General features: G+C 51.5%; 1 protein-coding gene across 1 annotated transcript in view; it reads right to left on the reverse strand.

Moving 5' to 3' along the window:
- LOC140418085 (uncharacterized) overlaps positions 1-24,449 on the reverse strand; it is a 77,480-nt gene extending 53,031 nt beyond the window's left edge. Inside the window, exon 1 of the mRNA XM_072501507.1 lies at positions 23,243-24,449. Within this exon, the coding sequence (XP_072357608.1) occupies positions 23,243-24,416 (1,174 nt within the window). The 5' untranslated portion in view covers positions 24,417-24,449. The remainder of the gene's footprint in view (positions 1-23,242) is intronic.
- Positions 24,450-24,901: the final 452 nt, after the last annotated feature.

Consider the following 24,901-nt stretch of genomic DNA (forward strand, 5'->3'; position numbering starts at 1 on the left):
CCTCCACTTTAAAAACTTCCATTGGTCTGACACCAATACGTGACTGTTCATTGAACCTAATTATCATAGAATTTACAGTGCATAAGGAGGCCATTCGGCCCATCAAGTCTGCACCGGGTCTTGGAAAGAGCACCCTACCCAAGGTAAACACCTCCACCCTATCCCCATAACCCAGTAACCCCACCCAATACTAAGGGCAATTTTGGACACTAAGGGCAATTTATCATGGCCAATCCACCTAACCTGCACATCTTTGGACTGTGGGAGGAAACCGGAGCACCCGGAGGAAACCCACGCACACACGGGGAGGATGTGCAGACTCCGCACAGACAGTGACCCAAGCCGGAATCGAACCTGGGACCCTGGAGCTGTGAAGCAATTGTGCTATCCACAATGCTACTCTGCTGCCCAACAGACAGCAAACCACCAATAATTTCCTTCCTGCTTCTCTACCCAATTCTTTTTTTCCCCAATTATGGGGGGGGGGGGGGGGGGCATTTTAGCATAGCCAATCCACCTACCCTGCACATCTTTGGATTGTGTGGGACATGCGGACACGGGTTCTCTTGATTTCTCAGTTAAAGCTGGTATCAGTCTCAAGGCTCACTTTGGTTTCTGGTTCCTTCCTGATTAAAGAGGCTATTAAAGGATTAGTTGTCTTTGATGTGGAGTATGTTTTGTGAGGGCCACGAAGAATCCAGCACGAGTTGAAGGATAGAAAGAAATAACATTTATTTTCAATAACATATATATACAACAGAAGCAGCAACTTCCTTGCTGCTCACTCTCCTCTAGCCGGTTCAAAACTGGCCAGCTTTATTTATGCAGGGGATCTGCTAATGATTTCTCCGCCCCCCCTCATTGGGGAAGCTCATACTCCCAAAGGTTTGTGGGATTGCCATTAGTCTCCAGCCAGTGGTAAGCCGGCAGGTTCTAACATCCCTCCCCCCCAAAGTCCAAGGAATCCACCGAAGACCCTGTAGAAATGAGCTCCAGGGGCGGGGAATCTTTGGAAGGGATGGTCTTCTGGACCCAACGTGGTCTATATGCTTGCGCTGGAGATGACCCTGGGCTTGCACCTGGTAAGAGATAGGGCCCATTTGCCGAAAGATAACCCAAGGACCCACTGGGCACCACCAGCAAAATTCCGAACGAACACTGGATCACCGGACGCAAACTGCTGAATCGGCCGATGCCGAGAAAAATCACGTCCCTGCCGTTCTTGTGTTCGGCGTACTTTTGCGCCAAAGTCCAGGAAAACCATGCTGAGATGGGTGCAAAGTCTCCAGCCCATTAGGTGTTCCGCGGGAGCTACCCCAGTCACCTCATGTTTGGTGGTCCTATATGAAAACAAAAAACAAGCCAGTCTCGTGTCCATCGACCTGGAAGACTGCTTCTTTGGGCCTCGTTTGAATGTCTGCTAACCCATTTGAAGCCGGGTGGTATGGGGTGGTGCGGATATGGCGTATGCCGTTCATCTTCATGAACCTCGCAAACTCCTCACTTGTGAACGGAGTGCTGTTGTCCGTGACCAGCACCTCGGGGAGGCCATGTGTACTGGCAAGCAAACGCATCTTCTCGATTGTTGCGCAGGACGTTGTGCCTACCATCTTATGCACCTCTAACCATTTAGATTGGGCATCAATGAATGGAAGGAACATGGATCCTTGAAAAGGGCCGGCGAAGTCCGCATTCAAGCGCGCCCAAGGCCGCCCTGGCCATTCCCAGTGATGTAGGGGCGCGGCCGGCAGAAGCTTCTGATGCTCCTGGCAAATGGAGCAGTTTTGGGCCACCTTCTCAATGTCAGTGTCGAGGCCTGGCCACCGGACATAACTCCGGGCCAACATTTTCATTTTGGTTACACCCGGATGCCCATTGTGCAAGTCTCTTAGTATCAGCTCCTGTCCTTTTTCCGGGACAATCGCACGCGCCCCCACAAGAGGATGCCGTCTCCCACGCTAAATTCTGACAGCTTGGAGAAAAATGCCCGCAACTCGCCTGGGAGCTGTCTATGCTGTCCACCATACAGGACTATGTGCCAAACCTTTGACAGGACTGGCTCCGTCTGGGTCCACTCACAGATCTGTGATGCCGTGACATGCTAGGTGTCCATAAAATGTAGGGTTGCAACCACCTCACCAGGCCTGGGGGTCGACATGGGGCCGGTCGATAAAGGCAATCAGCTCAGTGCGTCGGCATTCGCTATCTGGGTTCCTAGTTTGTGCTCCAGAGAATACTCGTAGGCAGCGAGCAACAAAGCCCATTGCTGGATCCGTGCGGAAGCAATGGGCAGTATTGGATTATCCTCTCGGAAAAGTCCCAGCAGAGGCTTATGATCAGTCACGATAGTGAAGTGGCGGCCATACACGTACTGGTGGAAGCGTTTTACCACAAAGACCACCGCCAAGCCCTCCTTCTTGATCTGCGCGTATTTCTTTTCTGCTGCAGTCAATGTGCGGGAGGCGAAAGCTATCGGCCGCTCAGCCCCGTTCTCCATCTTATGGGACAGGACAGCCCCAATACCATACGGGGATGCATCACATGTGATGATCAAAGGCTTTCCAGGATCATAGTGGGTTCGTAACCCAGACGACGACAATTGTTGTTTTATCTTCCGGAGAGCGGTTTCTTGTGGCTGACCCCAAACCCAGGTGTGATTCTTCTTTAGCAGAAGGTACAACGGGGCCAGCGTAGTTGCCAGATTGGGGAGGAACTTCCCGTCATAGTTTACGAGGCCGAGAAAAGAACGAAGATGCGAAGTGTCAGTCGGGGCGGGGGCCTGTTGAATCACGCGCACCTTCTCTGCGACGGGGTGCAACCTTCGCGGTCCACCGGATAACCTAGGTAGACTACTTCCTTCACCTGAAAGATGCACTTTGTGCGACGTAAACGGACTCCAGCCTCTGAAAAGCGTCTAAGGACAGCCTCCAAATTCTCCAAATGTTCCTGCTCCGACGTCCCTGTAATCAAAACATCGTCTAAGTAGACAGCGACACGCGGTAAACCTCTCAAAGTGCCCTCCATGACGCGTTGAAAAATAGCGCAGGCAGAGGATACCCCAAAGGGCAACCGTGTGTGTATTAATCATTTCATATGGCCGAGAGGCAGGGTCCAGCTCCAACTGAAGGTAGGCGTGACTCATATCTAATTTCGTAAATGAGAGTCCGCCTGCAAGCTTCGCGTAGAGATCCTCTATGCGAGGCATTGGATATCGGTCGAGCCGGGAAGCCGTATTCACTGTAAGTTTGTAGTCGCCGCACAAGCGAACTGTGGCATCTGGCTTCATTACAGGTACAATCGATGCTGCCCAGTCAGCGAAACGGACGGGCCTGATAATACCCAAAGTCTCCAAATGAGGGAGCTCCCCTTCTACTTTCTCGAACAAGGCGTAAGGGAGCGGGCGCGCCCGGAGATAGTGCGGCGTGGCTCCTGGTTCAATTTGGATACGGGCTACGGCCCCTTTTATTTTCCCCAAACCGGGCTGGAATACATCCGGGTACTGTCCTAGCACCTCAGTCAACCCTCCAGAAACTGTTTGGAGGATGTGCTGCCACTGCACACGCAAATGGCGCAACCAGTCCTGACCCAACAGGCTGGGCCCGTGGCCGTGCACCATGATAAGTGGGAAACGCCCCTCCTGGCATCCATAAACAGGGTTCATCGTAGTTCCTGCAATGTCCAATGGTTCCCACGTATAGGTGGCCAACCTGGCCTGTGTGTCGGTTAATGTCAGGGTCTGTATACCCTGCTTGATGCGGTCGAATGTCCTCTGGGTGATCACGGAGACCGCTGCGCCAGTGTCCAACTCCATCTCAAGCGGGTGACCACTGACCTGTACTGTAACCTTAATCGGGGCCACACGGGGAGCTGCCACACAATGCAGCTGCACGCAGTCATCCTCCGTCTCCACGTCCTCGGGAGCAGACGCCGTAGATTCATCCAAATGGAAGGTACGGCCCCTGGGCTGGCCCCAGTTTCTGTCGGAATGATGGCGCCTCTGGCCCCCCCCAGGACTGGCGTCCGCGACGGGGTCGGCGCCCACAAGTCTGACATGGACATGGCCCCTCATCCATTGGTTCTGGAGGAGGCTCCCTTCGGGGAGGAATGTCCGACGGCCACTGGTGTCGATCCGGACGTCTCCTCGCCCAAGGAAGCAGACGGACGGAAGGGGTTGCGCCCCAAGGCATGCACCTCCATTCCCTGTAACTCCTGCACTCCCCGTTCTGCGCTCTCTTGGGACAATACTAATTGAATGGCCTGCTGAAAAGTCAATGTTGGTTCAGCTAACAACTTTCTCTGGGTGGCCGCATAGTTAATACCGCAAACCAAACGGTCGCGTAACATTTCTGACAAGGTCTCACCATAGTCACAGTACTCTGCAATCCTGCGTAGCCTGGATAGAAAATCATCAAGGGATTCTCCAGGGGTCCTCTCAGCGGTATTAAACCGGTAACGCTGGACTATCGTGGACGGGGTAGGGTTAAAATGTTGCCTCACTCAGTTCACAAGTTCATCAAACGTTTTGGTGTCCGTCGCAGCTGGGTACGTAAGGCTCCTAATCATCCCAAACGTACGCAGGCGGTGAGCAATATGACCACCTGGCGCTCATTTTCAGGGATGTTGTTTGCCCTGAAATAGTAACGCATCCGTTGTGCGTACTGGTTCCAGCTTTCCAGCGCAGTGTCAAAAGCATCCAAACGTCAATACAGAGGCATGGTGTAATGGAAAACAACTTCCAACCTGTATCCAACAAAAATCCAGGGTGGTGGTTTCAGCAGTGTAGACAGCTATTCAATGTAACCCTAGTCGCCAGTTTTGTGAGGGCCACGAAGAATCCAACACGAGTTGAAGGATAGAAAGAAATAACATTTATTTACAATAACATATATTTACAACAGAAGCAGCAACTTCCTTGCTGCTCACTCTCCTCTAGCCGGTTCCAAACTGGCCAGCTTTATTTATGCAGGGAATCTGCTAATGATTTCTCCGCCCCCCCTCATTGGGGAAGCTCATACTCCCAAAGAATTGTGAGATTGCCATTAGTCCCCAGCCAGTGGTAAGCAGGCAGGTTATAACAGTGTGAATAAAAGTTTGTATGTTTGTATATGAGGTTAACCATTCATGATTCGCGCTGAGGACCCGGGTTCGATCCCAGCCATGGGTCATTGTCCGGGTGGAGTTTGCACATTCTCCCCTTGTCTGAGTGGGTTTCATCCCCACAACCCAAAGATGTGCAGGGTAGGTGGTTTGGCCGTGCTAAATTGCCCCTTGCACAGATTAGTGAGGGCAGAATGAAACACTAACCAAGAACAAGGGGCGAAATTCTCCCCCAACGGCGCGATGTCCGCCGACTGGCGCCAAAGACGGCGCCAATCAGACGGGCATCGCGCCGGCCCAAAGGTGCGGAATGCTCCGCATCTTTGGCGGCCTAGCCCCAACATTGAGGGGCTAGGCCGACGCCGGAGGGATTTCCGCCCCGCCAGCTGGAGGAAATGGCGTTTGTTGCCCCGCCAGCTGGCGCGGAAATGCGGCGCATGCGCGGGAGCGTCAGCGGCCGCTGTCAGTTTCCCGGCGCATGCGCGGGAGCGTCAGCGGCCGCTGAAAGTTTCCCGCGCATGCGCAGTGGGGAGAGTCTCTTCCGCCCCCGCCATGGTGGAGGCTGTAGCGGAGGCGGAAGGGAAAGAGTGCCCCCACGGCACAGGCCCGCCCGCGGATCGGTGGGCCCCGATCACGGGCCAGGCCAACGTGGGGGCATCGCCCCGCGCCCCCCTCAGGACCCCGGAGCCCGCCCACGCCGCCTGGTCCCGCCGGTAAATACCAGGTTTGATTTACGCCGGCGGGACAGGCAATTTCTGGGCGGGACTTCGGCACATCCGGGCCGGAGAATTGAACGGGGGGTCCCGCCAACCGGCGCGGCCCGATTCCCGCCCCCGCCCAATCTCCGGTACCGGAGACTTCGGCGGGGGCGGGAGCGGGATTCACGGCGGCCAACGGCCATTCTCCAACCCGGCGGGGGGTCGGAGAATGACGCCCCAGGTTTCAGTTCTGGAAAGATAGAATTGAAAAGTGGGGAGTTAATGTTAAACATATACTGATCCTTGGTTAGACCCACACAGAGAACTGTGCACAGTTCCGGTTACAATATCATAAACAGAAATCTGTGTCAATAAGCATGTGGAAAGGACTGACAGGCTGAGTCTCCAATCGCTGGATAACAAAAGGCTGAGGGAGTGTCCTAATCAAGCTCTTTAACATAATGAAAGGTTTTGATGTGGAGGATACAGAGAGAATGTGCTCTTCTGTGGGGAAGAGCAGAACTGGAGACGATCAATATCAGAAAGTAACCGAGAAATCTAATCGGAAATTCAAGAGAAATACAGATGTTCTGGCAAACCTCTATGGTATATCGGCTGGGTGTGTCAGCCTGTCATATGGACAGTGACCCTTTCATCAATCTTGACACCCACAACACTCAAGGACCCTGTAGCTCCCTATTGCAGTAAGACCCCTTCCACTTAGACAGGGAGCTTTATGAGGTCATGGTGAAACCTCTGCATAAATATGGTTTCCATAAATATTTACAATTTGTTGGAGTCTCTCAGCTGGTCAGATATTCTGTGATGTGAAGGTGGATGAGACTCTGCTCTTCAACCAGACTCCAGCTACAAGCTTAGTACCATGGAGATGCCCTTTAAAGATTGTTGATGTGGGTTCTGCTTTGGGGAGCCCTCACCATCATCTCCTCACTCACCCCACTGTCGGCCCAGTCTTTTCCCTCACTTTTCTCTCACTTCTTCATTCTCAATCACCCACTGGACAGAATCCTGCCACTCTCTGTCTGTCACCCTGACAATCATCCCACCGTCTCCTCAAAACCATGAGAATCCTCCCTTTAGAATTCATCCAATCAGTGGGACTCCTCATCATCCCCAAAGTGTGAGGCTCCGCACACACTCCTGTAAGCTGTGTGACTACTCATCACCCCCAAAATATGAGACTCCGAACCAATCCCCAAACTGTGAGACTTCACTCTCAAATAGTGGGGCACTCACTCAGTATTGCCCCCCTGACAGTGCAGCACTCCCTCAGTACTCATCCACTGACTGCAATTCCCCCTCGGTACTGACCCTCCAACAGTCCAGTGCTCCCTCAGTTTGAGTATTCCGATGTGTCTACTCTTTTTCTCAGATTCTATTCTCACGAGGGGATCGGTGAATGTCAGACGTCCTGTGACTCGCAACTCTACCGAAGGCCCTGTGTCTCTCAGCTCGAGCAGAGGCCCTGTGACTCTCAGCTCGACCAGAGGCCCTGTGACTCTCAGCTCGACCAGAGGCCCTGCGACTCTCAGCTTGAGCAGAGGCCCTGCGACTCTCAGCTTGAGCAGAGGACCTGTGACTCACAGCTTGACCAGAGGCCCTGTGACTCACAGCTTGACCAGAGGCCCTGTGACTCACAGCTTGACCAGAGGCCCTGTGACTCTCAGCTCGGCCAGAGGCCCTGTGACTCTCAGCTCGACCAGAGGCCCTGCGACTCTCAGCTTGAGCAGAGGCCCTGTGACTCACAGCTTGACCAGAGGCCCTGTGACTCTCAGCTCGGCCAGAGGCCCTGTGACTCTCAGCTTGAGCAGAGGCCCTGTGACTCACAGCTTGACCAGAGGCCCTGTGACTCTCAGCTTGAGCAGAGGCCCTGTGACTCACAGCTTGACCAGAGGCCCTGTGACTCTCAGCTCGACCAGAGGCCCTGCGACTCTCAGCTTGAGCAGAGGCCCTGTGACTCACAGCTTGACCAGAGGCTCTGTGACTCTCAGCTCTACCAAAGGCCCTGTGACTCTCAGCTCTACCAAAGGTCTTGTGTCTCTCAGCTGAACCAGAGGCCCTGCGACTCTCAGCTTGACCAGAGGCCCCGTGACTCACAGCTCGACCAGTGGCCCTGTGACTCTCAGCTCGACCAGAGGCCCTGCGACTCTCAGCTTGAGCAGAGGCCCTGTGACTCACAGCTTGACCAGAGGCCCTGTGACTCTCAGCTCGACCAGAGGCCCTGCGACTCTCAGCTTGAGCAGAGGCCCTGTGACTCTCAGCTCGGCCAGAGGCCCTGTGACTCTCAGCTCGACCAGAGGCCCTGCGACTCTCAGCTTGAGCAGAGGCCCTGTGACTCACAGCTTGACCAGAGGCCCTGTGACTCTCAGCTCGGCCAGAGGCCCTGTGACTCTCAGCTTGAGCAGAGGCCCTGTGACTCACAGCTTGACCAGAGGCCCTGTGACTCTCAGCTCGACCAGAGGCCCTGCGACTCTCAGCTTGAGCAGAGGCCCTGTGACTCACAGCTTGACCAGAGGCCCTGTGACTCTCAGCTCGACCAGAGGCCCTGCGACTCTCAGCTTGAGCAGAGGCCCTGTGACTCTCAGCTTGACCAGAGGCTCTGTGACTCTCAGCTCTACCAAAGGCCCTGTGACTCTCAGCTCTACCAAAGGTCTTGTGTCTCTCAGCTGAACCAGAGGCCCTGCGACTCTCAGCTTGACCAGAGGCCCCGTGACTCACAGCTCGACCAGTGGCCCTGTGACTCTCAGCTCGACCAGAGGCCCTGCGACTCTCAGCTTGACCAGTGGCCCTGTGACTCTCAGCACGACCAGAGGCCCTGTGAGTCGCAGCTCGATCAGAGGCCCCGTGACTCTCAGCTTGACCAGAGACCCTGTGACTCTCAGCTTGACCAGAGGCCCTGTGACTCACAGCTTGACCAGAGGCCCTGTGACTCACAGCTTGACCATAGGCCTTGTGACTCTCAGCTCGACCAGAGGCCCTGTGTCCCTCAGCTCTACCAAAGATCCTGTGTCTCTCAGCTCGAAAGGAGGCCCTGTGACTCTCAGCTTGACCAGAGGCCCTGTGACTCACAGCTCGACCAGAGGCCCTGTGTGTCTCAGCTCGACCAGAGGCCATGTGACTCGCACCTCGACCTGAGGCCTTGTGACTCTCAGCAAGTCCAAAGGCCCAGTGACTCTCAGCTCGACCAGAGGCCCTGTGCCTCTCAGCTCAACCAGAGGCCCTGTGACTCTCAGCTCGACCAGAGGCCTTGTGATTCGCAGCTTGAGCAGAGACCCTGTGACTCTCGGCTCGGCTAGAGGCCTTGTGACTCTCAGCTCGACCAGAGGCCTTGTGACTCTCAGCTCGACCAGCGGCCTTGTGACTCTCAGCTTGAGCAGAGACGTTGTGACTCTCAACTCAATCAGAGGTCCTGTTACTCTCAGCTCGACCAGAGGCCCTGTGACTCTCAGCTCGACCAGAGGCTCTGTGACTCTCAGCTCGACCAGAGGCCCTGTGACTCTCAGCTCGACCAGAGGCCCTGCGACTCTCAGCTTGAGCAGAGGCCCTGTGACTCTCAGCTTGACCAGAGGCTCTGTGACTCTCAGCTCTACCAAAGGCCCTGTGACTCTCAGCTCTACCAAAGGTCTTGTGCCTCTCAGCTCAACCAGAGGCCCTGCGACTCTCAGCTTGACCAGAGGCCCCGTGACTCACAGCTCGACCAGTGGCCCTGTGACTCTCAGCTCGACCAGAGGCCCTGCGACTCTCAGCTTGACCAGAGGCCCCATGACTCACAGCTCGACCAGTGGCCCTGTGACTCTCAGCTTGACCAGAGGCCCTGTGACTCTCAGCTTGACCAGAGGCCCCGTGACTCACAGCTCGACCAGAGGCCCTGCGACTCTCAGCTTGACCAGAGGCCCCGTGACTCACAGCTCGACCAGTGGCCCTGTGACTCTCAGCACGACCAGAGGCCCCGTGAGTCGCAGCTCGATCAGAGGCCCCGTGACTGTCAGCTCGACCAGAGACCCTGTGACTCTCAGCTTGACCAGAGACCCTGTGACTCTCAGCTTTACCAGAGGCCCTGTGACTCACAGCTTGACCAGAGGCCCTGTGACTCACAGCTTGACCATAGGCCTTGTGACTCTCAGCTCGACCAGAGGCCCTGTGTCCCTCAGCTCTACCAAAGATCCTGTGTCTCTCAGCTCGAAAGGAGGCCCTGTGACTCTCAGCTTGACCAGAGGCCCTGTGACTCACAGCTCGACCAGAGGCCCTGTGTGTCTCAGCTCGACCAGAGGCCATGTGACTCGCACCTCGACCTGAGGCCTTGTGACTCTCAGCAAGTCCAAAGGCCCAGTGACTCTCAGCTCGACCAGAGGCCCTGTGCCTCTCAGCTCAACCAGAGGCCCTGTGACTCTCAGCTCGACCAGAGGCCTTGTGACTCGCAGCTTGAGCAGAGACCCTGTGACTCTCGGCTCGGCTAGAGGCCTTGTGAGTCTCAGCTCGACCAGAGGCCTTGTGACTCTCAGCTCGACCAGAGGCCTTGTGACTCTCAGCTTGAGCAGAGACGTTGTGACTCTCAACTCAATCAGAGGTCCTGTGACTCTCAGCTCGACCAGATGCCCTGTGACTCTCAGCTTGACCAGAGGCCCCGTGACTCACAGCTCGACCAGAGGCCCTGTGACTCTCAGCTCGACCAGAGGCCTTGTGACTCTCAGCTCAACCAGAGGTCCTGTGACTCTCAACTTGACCAGAGGCCTCATGACTCAGCTTGAGCAGAGGCCTTGTGACTCTCAGCTTGAGCAGAGACGTTGTGACTCTCAACTCAATCAGAGGTCCTGTGACTCTCAGCTCGACCAGAGGCCTTGTGACTCTCAGCTTGAGCAGAGACGTTGTGACTCTCAACTCACTCAGAGGTCCTGTGACTCTCAGCTCGACCAGAGGCCTTGTGACTCTCAGCTTGAGCAGAGACGTTGTGACTCTCAACTCAATCAGAGGTCCTGTGTCTCTCAGCTCGACCAGATGCCCTGTGACTCTCAGCTTGACCAGAGGCCCTGTGACTCACAGCTTGACCTGACTGAGGCCTTGTCACTCTCAGCTCGACCAGATGCCGTGACTCTCAGCTCGACCAGAGGCCCTGTGACTCTCAGCTCGATCTGTGGCCCTGTGACTCTCAGCTCGACCAGAGGCCCTGTGACTCTCAGCTCGACCAGAGGCCCTGTGACTCTCAGCTCAACGAAAAGCCCTGTGACTCTCAGCTCGACCAGAGGCCCTGTGTCTCTCAGCTCTACCAAAGATCCTGTGTCTCTCAGCTCGACAGGAGGCCGTGACTCTCAGCTCGACCAGAGGCCCTGTGACTCTCAACTTGAGCTGAGGCCTTGTGACTCTCAGCTCAACCAGAGGCCCTGTGACTCTCAGCTCGACAAGAGGCCCTTTGACTCTCAGCTTGAGCAAAGGCCCTGTGACTCTCAGCTCAACCAGACGCCCTGTGACTCTCAGCTCAACCAGATGCCTTGTGACTCTCAGCTCGAGCAGAGGCCCTGTGACTCTCAGCTCGACCAGAGGCCCTGTGACTCTCAGCTCGAGCAGAGGCCCTGTGACTCTCAGCTCGACCAGAGGCCCTGTGACTCTCAGCTCGACCAGAGGCCCTGCGACTCTCAGCTTGACCAGAGGCCCCGTGACTCACAGCTCGACCAGTGGCCCTGTGACTCTCAGCTTGACCAGAGGCCCTGTGACTCTCAGCTTGACCAGAGGCCCTGTGACTCACAGCTCGACCAGAGGCCCTGCGACTCTCAGCTTGACCAGAGGCCCCGTGACTCACAGCTCGACCAGTGGCCCTGTGACTCTCAGCACGACCAGAGGCCCCGTGAGTCGCAGCTCGATCAGAGGCCCCGTGACTGTCAGCTCGACCAGAGACCCTGTGACTCTCAGCTTGACAAGAGACCCTGTGACTCTCAGCTTTACCAGAGGCCCTGTGACTCACAGCTTGACCAGAGGCCCTGTGACTCACAGCTTGACCATAGGCCTTGTGACTCTCAGCTCGACCAGAGGCCCTGTGTCCCTCAGCTCTACCAAAGATCCTGTGTCTCTCAGCTCGAAAGGAGGCCCTGTGACTCTCAGCTTGACCAGGGGCCCTGTGACTCACAGCTCGACCAGAGGCCCTGTGTGTCTCAGCTCGACCAGAGGCCATGTGACTCGCACCTCGACCTGAGGCCTTGTGACTCTCAGCAAGTCCAAAGGCCCAGTGACTCTCAGCTCGACCAGAGGCCCTGTGCCTCTCAGCTCAACCAGAGGCCCTGTGACTCTCAGCTCGACCAGAGGCCTTGTGACTCGCAGCTTGAGCAGAGACTCTGTGACTCTCGGCTCGGCTAGAGGCCTTGTGACTCTCAGCTCGACCAGAGGCCTTGTGACTCTCAGCTCGACCAGAGGCCTTGTGACTCTCAGCTTGAGCAGAGACGTTGTGACTCTCAACTCAATCAGAGGTCCTGTGACTCTCAGCTCGACCAGATGCCCTGTGACTCTCAGCTTGACCAGAGGCCCCGTGACTCACAGCTCGACCAGAGGCCCTGTGACTCTCAGCTCGACCAGAGGCCTTGTGACTCTCAGCTCAACCAGAGGTCCTGTGACTCTCAACTTGACCAGAGGCCTCATGACTCAGCTTGAGCAGAGGCCTTGTGACTCTCAGCTTGAGCAGAGACGTTGTGACTCTCAACTCAATCAGAGGTCCTGTGACTCTCAGCTCGACCAGAGGCCTTGTGACTCTCAGCTTGAGCAGAGACGTTGTGACTCTCAACTCAATCAGAGGTCCTGTGTCTCTCAGCTCGACCAGATGCCCTGTGACTCTCAGCTTGACCAGAGGCCCTGTGACTCACAGCTTGACCTGACTGAGGCCTTGTCACTCTCAGCTCGACCAGATGCCGTGACTCTCAGCTCGACCAGAGGCCCTGTGACTCTCAGCTCGATCTGTGGCCCTGTGACTCTCAGCTCGACCAGAGGCCCTGTGACTCTCAGCTCGACCAGAGGCCCTGTGACTCTCAGCTCAACGAAAAGCCCTGTGACTCTCAGCTCGACCAGAGGCCCTGTGTCTCTCAGCTCTACCAAAGATCCTGTGTCTCTCAGCTCGACAGGAGGCCGTGACTCTCAGCTCGACCAGAGGCCCTGTGACTCTCAACTTGAGCTGAGGCCTTGTGACTCTCAGCTCAACCAGAGGCCCTGTGACTCTCAGCTCGACAAGAGGCCCTTTGACTCTCAGCTTGAGCAAAGGCCCTGTGACTCTCAGCTCAACCAGACGCCCTGTGACTCTCAGCTCAACCAGATGCCTTGTGACTCTCAGCTCGAGCAGAGGCCCTGTGACTCTCAGCTCGACCAGAGGCCCTGTGACTCTCAGCTCGAGCAGAGGCCCTGTGACTCTCAGCTCGACCAGAGGCCCTGTGACTCTCAGCTCGACCAGAGGCCCTGTGACTCTTGCTCGACCAGAGGCCCTGTGACTCTCAGCTTGAGCTGAGGCCTTGTGACTCACAGCTTGACCAGAGCCCCTGTGACTCTCAGCTTGACCAGAGGCCATGTGACTCGCACCTTGACCTGAGGCCTTGTGACTCTCAGGTTGAGCAGAGGCCCTGTGACACTTAGCTCGACCAGAGGCCCTGTGACTCGCACCACTACCAGAGGCCCTATGACTCTCAGCTCGACCAAATGCCCTTTGACCTCCAGCTCTGAGGCCAATGTCTTAGCCTGCCATTTAGAGACGATGCTCGTTGCCGGGGTGAGGTTGTGCAACAGAGGGAGACAGTGGCACTATCCATGCAGGGCATCCACCCAAATGTCCAGTGTCAAAGGCCCCGACATATACACCTCTATATGAGAGCCTTGAATCCAGATGTAGAGCCAGACAATGGTGGCACCATCTAGATGGGCAGAATGGGAGAAGGACAGACATCAAGCCAAAGGGAATAGAGGGGACGAGAGGAGTGGCACAAAGAAATGCTGCAGAAGAGGATGTCTGTCTGAATATGGCAGCCCCGAGAGTGTGAAAGTCAGCACGGCCGACTGCACCACATGGGATATCCATCACAAAGTGAACACCCTACAGCCAACTCTCCAGGACGGGAAGCTCAGAGGTGGTACCGAAGGGGCCGAGGAACAACAGGGCCAGAGAAGGCCAGACAAAGAGTGAGACAACCAGGGATCTCCAGTGAACCTTTACACCACGTCCAACTAGAGGGTACCAAATGGCAAGAGGGTGTAGGAGAAAGAGGAAGATAACAGAGCAGTGTGAGTGGCTATCGGAGGAAAGCCTGACAAAGCGGTCCCACTTACACCGCAGCAGACAGACGTCATTCACAGGCTGTGCAAAAAACAGAACAAACTCATTTGCTAGTCAGAGGGCGAGGCAATTCCAAAACCCAAACCCGATCCCAGGAAGAGAGCGAACCTAAACACTGGAGAGATCCCGAACTCGGCCCCGGAGAGATCCTGAACTCGACCCCCAGAGAGATCCCGAAGTTGACCCCCGGAGAGACCCTGAATATGATCCTCAGATCCCGACCTCTAGCCCCAGAGAGATTCAGCCATCCCAAGTAACCAGCACGTCCACCAAGATGTTGCCTGGAATGGAACATTTAAGTTGTGAATAGAGGTTGGATAGGCTTGCGTTGTTTTCACTGGGCAGAGAAGACTGAAGGTAGACCTGACTGAGGTGTAAGATTATGAGGGACATGGATTGGGTGGATAGGGAGCAGCTGTTCCCCTTAGTTGAAGGGTCAGTTACGGGGGGACACCAGTGCAAGGTGAGGGGCAGGAGGTTTGTGGGTATTTGAGGAAAAACCGTACCCAGAGGGTGGTGACGGTCTGGAATGCACTGCCTGGGAGGGTGGTAGAGGCAGATTACCTCACATCCTTTGATGAGTATTTGGTACGCCAAAACATTCAAGGATGTAGGCCAAGTCAGGTATGCAGGTCACGTGTCTTTCATGCCTTGGTGCAGACTTGATGGGCCAAAGTGCCTCTTCTGCATTATATTATTCTGTGATTCCATCGATCTGATTTTCATTCATCATTGTCTCCCCTCCCACCATCCCACCCCACTAGAGCTCTCTGTTCCAATGTCCATCGGCACACTGTTTACCCCTGTCCTGCCATTAACATGTTCTGATTTCTTAATGTGCCACTATGAGCACCCGTCTTAGTCATTAACCCCACTATTTACATTCTCTTTGTCTTTTTTATCCATGATATCATTGTCATACGTTAGCTACCTTTAAGACTTATCTAGATAAACACATGAACACATAGGGTGTAGAAGGCTACAGGCGGTTGGTCTAGATAGGACATGTGATCGGCGCAGGCTTGGTGGGCAGAAGGGCCTGTTCCTGTGCAGTACTGTTCTTTATTCTTTGTTCAATTGCCGTCTTTCACTAGCCCCTTATCCAGCCCTACTGCTCCATTCACCCCATGGAGAAAATGTGAAATGTGGGAAGGGATTCAATTGTCCAACCCAGCTGGAAATTCATTGGTGCTGTCACACTGGGGAGAGGCTGTTCTCCTGCTCTGACTGTGGGAAGAAATTCACTTGGTTATACAACCTCCAGAAACACCTATTGACCCACACCGAGGGGAAACTATTCAGCTGCATTTCCTGTGGAAAGAGTTTCTGGAAATCATTCATCCTCATTTCACACCAGCGAGTTCACACTGGGGAGATGCTGTTCACATGCTCCCAGAGTGGGGGGAGATTCACCCAGTCATCCATCCTTCTGACATACCAGCAGGTTCACAACAGGGAGGCCATTCACCTTCTCCAATTGTGGAAAGAGATTTACTCAGTTTTCCCTTGTGCAAGAACACCAGCAGGTTCACAATCTGGAGAGGCCGGTCACTTATGGAAAGAGATTCAGTCAGTCATCCAACCTGGTGATGCACCAACAAGTTGACAATGGAGAGAAACGGTTCACCTGTCCTGTATGTGGGAAATGAATCCATGAGTCCTCTGACATACTAAGTCATCAGCGAATTCACACTGAGGAGAGGCTGTTCAGCTGTACTGCCTGTGGAAAGAGATTCAGGTCTTTATCCAACCTCAATATACAACAGCGTGTTCACGCAGGGACGCCACCTTTCACCTGCACCCAGTGTGGGAAGGGATTCGCTGGGTCATCCAAGCTGCGAGTTCACCGGTAACTGCAGGGATTGGATTCTGATGCTGTTAATCACATCCAGGACTGAACCACATTCATTCTGACAGTTGAGGTTTGTTTCTGTTGATGCTAATAATCCCTGTAACTGGGCTGGAGTTTAATATTCTGGATCTATAGCTGATTGTGTTTTCTGGGCTGCAGTGTCCCTTTAAGAACCGCTGTCAGTGACTTTTCCCATAATTCAGGTGCTCTCATCAGAAATTAATTTCCAAGATGCTGACCTTTTACTTCAAACCTAAATTGATCTTTGGTACGAAATCTACAATTCATTGTCTGAGAAATTCCAATGATTAACATCTCCAAGTAGAAGATTAATCCTGGCTGACAATTCTTACTGACTTGCACATTACGCACAGTGACACGTCCATTATCCAGCAGAAAGAAGGCAAATGGGAATTGGTGGAGAATCGAGAGTTCCCAAATGTCACACTCCTACCTGTTACAGAAAACACAGGACAGGCCTGTTGTCTCTGCCAAGGACATAATAATAGAACATAGAACACAGAACAGCACAGCACAGACGGCCCTCGATATTGTGCCGAGCATTGTCCGAATCCAAGATCAAGCTATCCCACTCCCTGAATTCTGGTGTGCTCCATGTGCCTATCCAATAACCGCTTGAAAGTTCCTAAAGTGTCCGACTCCACTATCACAGCAGGCAGTCCATTCCACACCCTAACCACTCTCTGAGTAAAGAACCTACCTTGGACATCCCTCCTATATCTCCCACCCTGAATCTTATAGTTATGCCCCCTTGTAACAGCTACATCCATCCGAGGAAATAGTCTCTGAATTCCACTCTATCTATCGCCCTCATTATCTTATAAACCTCTCTTAAGTCGCCTCTCATCCTCCTCCGCTCCAAAGAGAAAAGCCCTAGCTCCCTCAACCTTTCCTCATAAGACGTATCCTGCAAACCAGGCAGCATCCTGGTAAATCTCCTTTGCACCCTTTCGAATGCTTCCACATCCTTCCTATAATGAGGTGACCAGAACTGCACACAATACTCCAAATGTGGTCTCACCAGGGTCATGTATAGTTGCAGCATTACCCCGCGGCTCTTAAACTCAAGCCCCCTGTTAATAAACGCGAACACACTATAAGCCTTCTTCACGGCTCTATCCACTTGAGTGGCAACCTTCAGAGATCTGTGGACACGAACTCCAAGATCTCTCTGTTCCTCCACATTCCTCAGAACCCTGCCGTTGGCCCTGTAATCCGCATTCAAATTTTTCCTACCAAAATGAATCACCTCGCACTTATCAGGGTTAAACTCCATCTGCCATTTTTCGGCCCAGCTCTGCATCCTATCAATGTCTCTTTGCAGCCTACAATAGCCCTCCACCTCATCCACTACTCCACCAATCTTGGTGTCATCAGCAAATTTACTGACCCACCCTTCAGCCCCCTCCTCCAAGTCATTGATAAAAATCACAAATAGCAGAGGACCCAGCACTTATCCCTGTGGTACACTGCTGGTAACTGGTCTCCAGTCTGAACATTTTCCATCCACCACCACCCTCTGTCTTCTATGCGATAGCTAGTTACTTATCCAATTGGCCAAATTTCCCGCTATCCCACACCTTCTTACTTTCTTCATGAGCCGACCATGGGGAACCTTATCAAACGCCTTACTAAAATCCATGTATAAGACATCAACTGCTTTACCTTCATCTACACACTTAGTTACTTCCCCAAAGAATTCAATCAAATTTGAGAGGCAAGACCTACCCTTCACGAATCCATGTTGACTATCCCAGTTTAAGCTGCATCTTTCCAAATGGTCATAAATCCTATCCTTCAGGACCTTTTCCATTATATTCCCGACCACCGAAGTAAGACTAACTGGCCTATAATTACCAGGGTCATTCCTATTCCCTTTCTTGAACAGAGGAACAACATTTGCCACTCTCCAGTCCTCTGGCACTATCCCCGTGGACAGCGAGGACCCAAAGATCAAAGCCAAAGGCTCTGCAATCTCATCCCTTGCCTCCCAAAGAATCCTTGGGGATATCCCGTCTGGCCCAGGGGACTTGACACCCCTCAGGTTTTTCAAAATTGCTAATACATCCTTCCTCAGAACATCTACTTCCTCCAGCCTACCCGCCTGAATCACATTCTCATCCTCAAAAACATGGCCCCTCTCCTTTGTGAACACTGAAGAAAAGTATTAATTCAATGCCTCTCCTATTTCTTCTGACTCCATGCACAAGTTTCCACTACTGTCCTTGACCGGTCCTACCCTCACCCTGGTCATTCTTTTATTTCTCACAGAAGAGTAAAAAGCCTTGGGGTTTTCCTTGATCCGACCCGTCAAGGACTTCTCATGCCCCCTCCTAGCTCTCCTAAGCCCTTTTTTCAGCACATTCCTTGCTACCTTGTAACCCTCAAGTGACCCTACTGAACCTTGTTTTCTCATCCTTACATACTCTTCCTTTTTCCTCTTGATAAGACATTCAACCTCTTTTGTGAACCATGGTTCGCTCACACGGCAATTTCCTTCCTGCCTGACAGGGACATGCCTATCAAGGACACGCAGTATTTGTTCCTTGAACAAGTTCCACTTTTCATTTGTGCCTTTCCCTGACCGTTTCTGTTCCCATCTTATGCTCCCTAATTCTTGCCTAATTGCATCATAATGACCCCTCCCCAATTATACACCTTGCCCTGCCGTATGGCCCTATCCCTCTCCATTACAATAGTGAAAGACACTGAATTGTGGTCACTATCTTCAAAGTGCAAACAAACAAATCTAACACTTGACCTGGTGCATTACCCAGTATCAAATCCAATGTGGCCCCCCCTCTTGTCGGCCTATCCACATATTGTGTCAGGAAACCCTCCTGCACATACTGTACAAAAACTGCCCCATCCAAAACTGTTCGACCTATCGAGATTCCAATCAATGTTTGGAAAGTTAAAGCCACCCATGACAACTACCCTGAGTAATAATCACTTGTCACAAGTGGGCATCAATTAAGTTACTGTGAAAAGCCCCTAGTCGTACATTCCGGCGCCTGTTCGGGGAGGCCGGTACGGGAATTGAACCCACGCAGGTGGCATTATTCTGCATTACAAGCCAGCTGTTTAGCCCACTATGCTAAACCAGCACGTCTCTAGCGCAGGCCCTAAAGCAAGACATTTCTAACCCTGTTACGTTTGGAACTCATGACTCATATGCAAAGCAAAATAGAAAGTATATCACAGTGCCAAAGGCTGCTCTCCCCTTTGAGAACGGATTGGTGATGATTTAACCTGAAGGTCACCACACCTCAGGCGATGGACAAGGTTGAGAAGTCAGGGCTTTATGAACAAGCTCTTGAGCAAAAAGATTTTGAAATGATCCATACTTACTTCCCACACTCTGGCTCACACCAGTAAGCCATTCAAAGGAACTACCACCACCAGCTTGGAGATCAGCATCCTCCTGATCCGGAACTAGTAAACCATTGAAATGTACAGCAGATGGCGTATAATGTGGATAAGTGTGAGGCTAGCCACTTTCCTAGCTAAAACAGGAAGGCAGATTATCTGAATGGATATACATTTGGAAAGGGGTGAGAGTATGGGTGTCCTGGTACATCAGACACTGAAGGTAAGCATGCAGGTGCAACAGGCAGTGAAGAATGTTGACTTTCATAATGAGAGGATTCGAGTACAGGAGGAGGGATGTTTTGTTGCAATTATACAAGGCGTTGGTGAGAGCACACCTGGAATATTGTGTGCAGTTTTGGTCTCCTTATCTGAGAAAATAAATTCTTGCAATAGAGGGAGTGCAGAGACAGTTTACCAGACTGATTCTTGGGATGTCAGGACTGTTGTTTGAGGAGAGATTGAGTCAGTTCGGATTATATTTGCTGGAGTTCAGAAGAATGAGGGGAAATCTCATAGAAATCGAAAAATTCTAACAGGACAAGACAAAGTAGTTGCAGGAAGGCTTTTTCCAATGGCAGGGGGGTCGAAAACCATGGGTCATGGTCGAAGTCTACGGGATAAACCATTTAGGACTGAGATGTAGAGAAATATCTTCATTCAAAGAATCGTAAGCCTGTGAAGTTCATTACCACAGGAAGCAGCGGAGGACAATAACAATTGTTTTTAAGAAGGAGTTAGGTATAGCTCTGCGGGGGGAAGTGGGACCAGGTTACTGGGTTTGATGATCAGTCATGAGCATAATGAATGGCGGAGCAAGCTCAATGGGCCAAATGGCTCCTACTTTCTTTGCTTCTGTTCTGAGGCGACTGTCACCACCTGCCCCGGAGATCAAAACCCCCCTGATCGGGGACCTGTAAACCATTCCAATGAGACTGTGACCTCCAGCCCCGGAAATCAGCATCTCCCTGATCCTGGGCCAGTAACCAGTTCTCACCTGCTATGGGTGGTATGTCGGGGTAGCACGGTGGTGCAGTGGGTTTGCCCTGTTGCCTCACGGCGCCGAGGTCCCAGGTTTGATCCCAGCTCTGGGTTACTGTCCATGTGGAGTTTGCACATTCTCCCTGTGTTTGCGTGGGTTTCACCCCCACAACCCAAAGATGTGCAGGCTAGGTGGATTGGCCATGCTAAATTGCCCCTTAATTGGAAAAAAATTAATTGAGTACTCTAAATTTATTCAACAAAAAAAAAAATGGGTGGTATGTCTTCTCTGCCCAATTAGTTTATGTATCATATCTAAATGTTTGAAATTCACCAATGAATGCAGCTCCCTTTTTGGGTAATCTGTGAGTCCCAGACTAAAACCTTACACTTGTCCATGAGAGTAACTGAAGGTGTGAGAACTGCAATAATCTACAGTAATGATGAGGTATTAGTTGTGGCTCAGTGGATACATTTTCTTCTCTGAGTCAGGAGGTTGTGAGTTTAAATCCATATCCAGAAACATCAGCATCAAATCCAGGTGATATTCTGGTTCCACGCCCAGGGAGCCCCACGCCAAGACAGCCCAGTGCCGAGTGAACTCGGCACTGGTGGAACACCATGCCAAGGGAGCCCCACAGCAAGGGAGCCTGTGCCACGGGAAATCTCCCCTGAAGAAGCCCTGAACTTTCAGAAGTCCGTCTTTCAGATGTGACCATCAACTGTGGCCCCATCTGCCCTTTCCATTAGGTGCAACAGTTCCCAAAATGTTATTCTAAAGACAGGGTAGATTTCCCTGGTTTTACTGTTTTATTTTAATCACTCAATCAGCATCACTGAACAGATTATCAGCTCAGAATCACATCTCCCTTTGTGGGATCTTGTCGTGCACAATTAGCAACTGCATTTCCGACATTCCAACAGTGACTGCACTTCCAAATAACTTTATTGTCTGTGAAGCACTTTGGGACGTCCCGAGGTTCTGAAGTTGCTATCTAAATACAAACCTTCCATTAACAAACCTCAGTCTGAGTCCCCTCAATGTGCTGAGTGAGTGAATTAAATCTTTCTTCACAAATCACCAGCCTGCAAGTCATGTCATAAACATTGTTTATTGGTTACAAAGCACAACTCCAATACATCTGGGCACAGGTTCACTCTAGACATGTCTAAATGTATCCAGTGGTTCAGCACTGCTGGGGGAGATATATTATGAAAGCATGGACACAGGTGCCACCGGCTATTCCGTGATTCACTGTAGATCAGCACTAATGGATACGGAGTATTCATTACAGCACAGACCAGAGTCTGAGGTACAAATTGGTAAGTTACAGAGTTACATGTTACAGAGCAGTCACAGGATGCATGTTATAAAATACCACAGGAGTCTGAAGCCTTCAAGGTTGAATGGACTGCTCACATTTGTTATCAGAAGAAGGAATAATCAACAGGAGATTGTGGGTGGGAGGGAGAGAAGCATAACCATAGATGTTCCTCACATTAGTTTACCTCAAATGTTAAGCAATTACCTTTAACTAATTTGAAATAGTACAATTCTGTAGATCATTATTATTCAATGATATGTATACATATTAAACTGTGCCTATTGCTATGCACTTATACTCACTCCGTCTAACTTTAAGAACAACTTGCATTTGATGCCTTTCTCACATTATCCTTTGTTTTTGAAATTAAAGTGACTCATGAAATAAATAATCTTTAATCTTTATTTTCACAAGTAGGCTTACATTAACACTGCAATGAAGTTACTGTGAAAAGCCCCTAGTTGCCTCATTGCGGTGCTTGTTCGGATACACAGAGGGAGAATTCAGAATGTCCAAATGACCTAACAGCATGTCTTTCGGGACTTGTGGGAGGAAACCAGAGCACCCAAAGGAAGCCCACGCAGACACAGGAAGAACGTGCAGACTCCGCACAGACAGGGACCCAGCCAGGATATGAACCTGGGACCCTGGTGCTGTGAAGCCACAGTGCTAACCACTGTGCTACCGTGCTGCCATGATTCTGTCGATTCGGCAGTACTCCATCTTGGAAGAGGCCTGGAAACGCAATATAATTCAGGACGGGTTGCCCCTGTGTTGTGCTCCCTGACATAACTCATGGCCAGCTGACAACAAGCTCTGCCTGCAAGAACATGCCCCCCCCCCCCCAAAGGCTCAGCAAAATTACGCTCCGTTAACACCAAACACTGTTATGACAATTCACTGCACTGATTTAAGGTTTGGGACTATGCTATTGATGCAGAGTTAACAGTCCATCAAGGTCTAAATGTGTATATACGGTCCATGTAAAAAGGATTAAATATCTAATTGGAGCCTCTAAAAGCAATCTAACTGATTAGAATAGGAAGGTATGGATATATTCTGTCTTCATGAACCTAGACAGCTGGTCTCAGCCATTCAAGGGTAGCTATAAATGCTATTTCAGCAGCTTCAAAGGGCAGACAGGCTAACAGATGTGTCTGGCGCACATGACTGTTTTCATTTCTATACGGCATAGGATCCTCCTCGAACATTTGGAATAACAATGTCATCAGTCAAATATCTGAGGTTCGTAACAAAGATGATTTGTTAAAGAAGGACTGAGATACAGGACAGTGGGAAGGTCAATAAGGGTCTGACACAGTATATAACCTTTGTGCTTGTAAGCAGAGACAAGACTGACCAACTCCTTGAGTGAAGGAATCGCAGGTTTCTCTCCTGGCCATAAAAGATCTTCAATAAAGCTTGTGAACAGATCTACCTACGCCTGATCCTTGAGTACATTTTTGAATCTAACAACACAATGATCGGTTCTCACATGATTGAGAGATGGTGTGGGGAACACACCAAGTCCAGTCGGGATTTTTGACATCAGGAATAAAACCTGTTAGATTGAAAATGTTTCAGTCATGAGTGTGATTGACAGCAGCAACAACTGCAAAATCCAACCCCTGTAATCGCTTGTGAATTCGCAGATGTTTCTGCAGGCTGGATGACTGAGTGAATCTCTTCCCACACACAGAGCAGGGGAATGGTCTTTGCCCGGTGTGAACTCTCTGGTGTCTCAGCAGAATGGATGACTGAGTAAATCTCTTCCCACAGGCAGAGCAAAGGAACGGTGTCTCCCCAGTGTGAATTTGCTGATGTCTCATCATAACATGGCTACTTTTAAAACTCTTCTGACAGTCGGAACATCGAAAGGGTCTCTTATCTGTGTGAACAAGTTGATGTGACGTGAGGTGAGATAAACGAGTGAATCCCTTCCCACACTCAGAGCAGGTGAACAGCCCCTCCCCAGTGTGAACTCGCTGGTGTGCAGTGAGGTGGACTGATCGCCTGAAGCCAGCCCCACACTGTGGACATTTGAATGGCCTCTGGTCAATGTGAACACTTTGATGGGACATCAGTTCATTGGAACTTTTAAAACACTTCTTGCAATCTGGGCATTTAAAAGGTCTCTCATCAGTGTGAACTCGCTGGTGTCTCAGCAGGTTGGATGGATTGGAGAATCCCTTTCCACACACAGAGCAGCTGAACGGTCTCTCTCCAGTGTGAATGCGTTGGTGTTTCAGCAGGTTGGAGGATCCCCTGAATCGCTTCCCACACACAGAACAGCTGAACGGTGTGGAACCGGTGTGAATACGAAGGTGTTTTGTCAGCGAATGTGGGCTTTTAAACCTTTTCTCACAGTCAGAGCATTTAAACTCTCTCTTTTCACTGTGAATCCGCTGGTGTGGCAGCAGCTGGGATGACCGAGTAAATCCCTTCCCACACACGGAGCAGGTGAATGGCCTCTCTCCAGTGTGAATACGCTGGTGAGGCAGCAGCTGGGATGACCGAGTGAATCCCTTCCCACACACAGAGCAGGTGAATGGTCTCTCTCCAGTGTGACTGCGCCGATGAGTTTCCAGTTCAGACGGATAATTGAATCCCTTCCCACAGTCCCCACATTTCCACGGTTTCTCCCCACTGTGAATGCGCTTGTGTCTCGACAGCCCAGCTGATTGGTTAAAGCCTCGACCACACACAGAACACCTGTATGGTTTCTCCCGAGTGTGAACGATGCTTTTTCCTTCCATGTTCAAAATCCAATATTATTCAGGTGACGATGAATTGAGTGACTACTTTAGGCCTTTATGTGATGTTGGTTTGAGCTTGCTGCCGGTAAATCCTTTTCTTCTCAACCCTGCAAAGTTAATTTAAAACAGCAAAAGGAACCAAAATTAAGAATGCAGATTATGAAATGGAGCTGAATCAATCTGGCAATTTGTGGCACCATCACAAGGAAAGAGTGATCAGAAAAACTGCTGGATTGTTGGAAAAAAAAGTGTAGGGAACCGGTCACCCAATCTGGGCCTGCACAAGAATCTGACCTCTATGGGAGGAGAGAGGGAGGAATTCTGTCCACCAACTACAAGGCACAAGTCAGCAAGTGTGATTGAATACTTGCCTGGATGAGTGCAGCTCCAATGACACTCAAGCTCAATGCCATCCAGGAAAATGCAGCCGCTTGATTGACACCCCTTCCACCTTCACTCACCCCACCACCGATGTAGAGTTGCAG

Source organism: Scyliorhinus torazame, chromosome 5, assembly GCF_047496885.1.
Source record: "Scyliorhinus torazame isolate Kashiwa2021f chromosome 5, sScyTor2.1, whole genome shotgun sequence".
NCBI classification, from domain to species: Eukaryota; Metazoa; Chordata; class Chondrichthyes; order Carcharhiniformes; family Scyliorhinidae; genus Scyliorhinus; species Scyliorhinus torazame.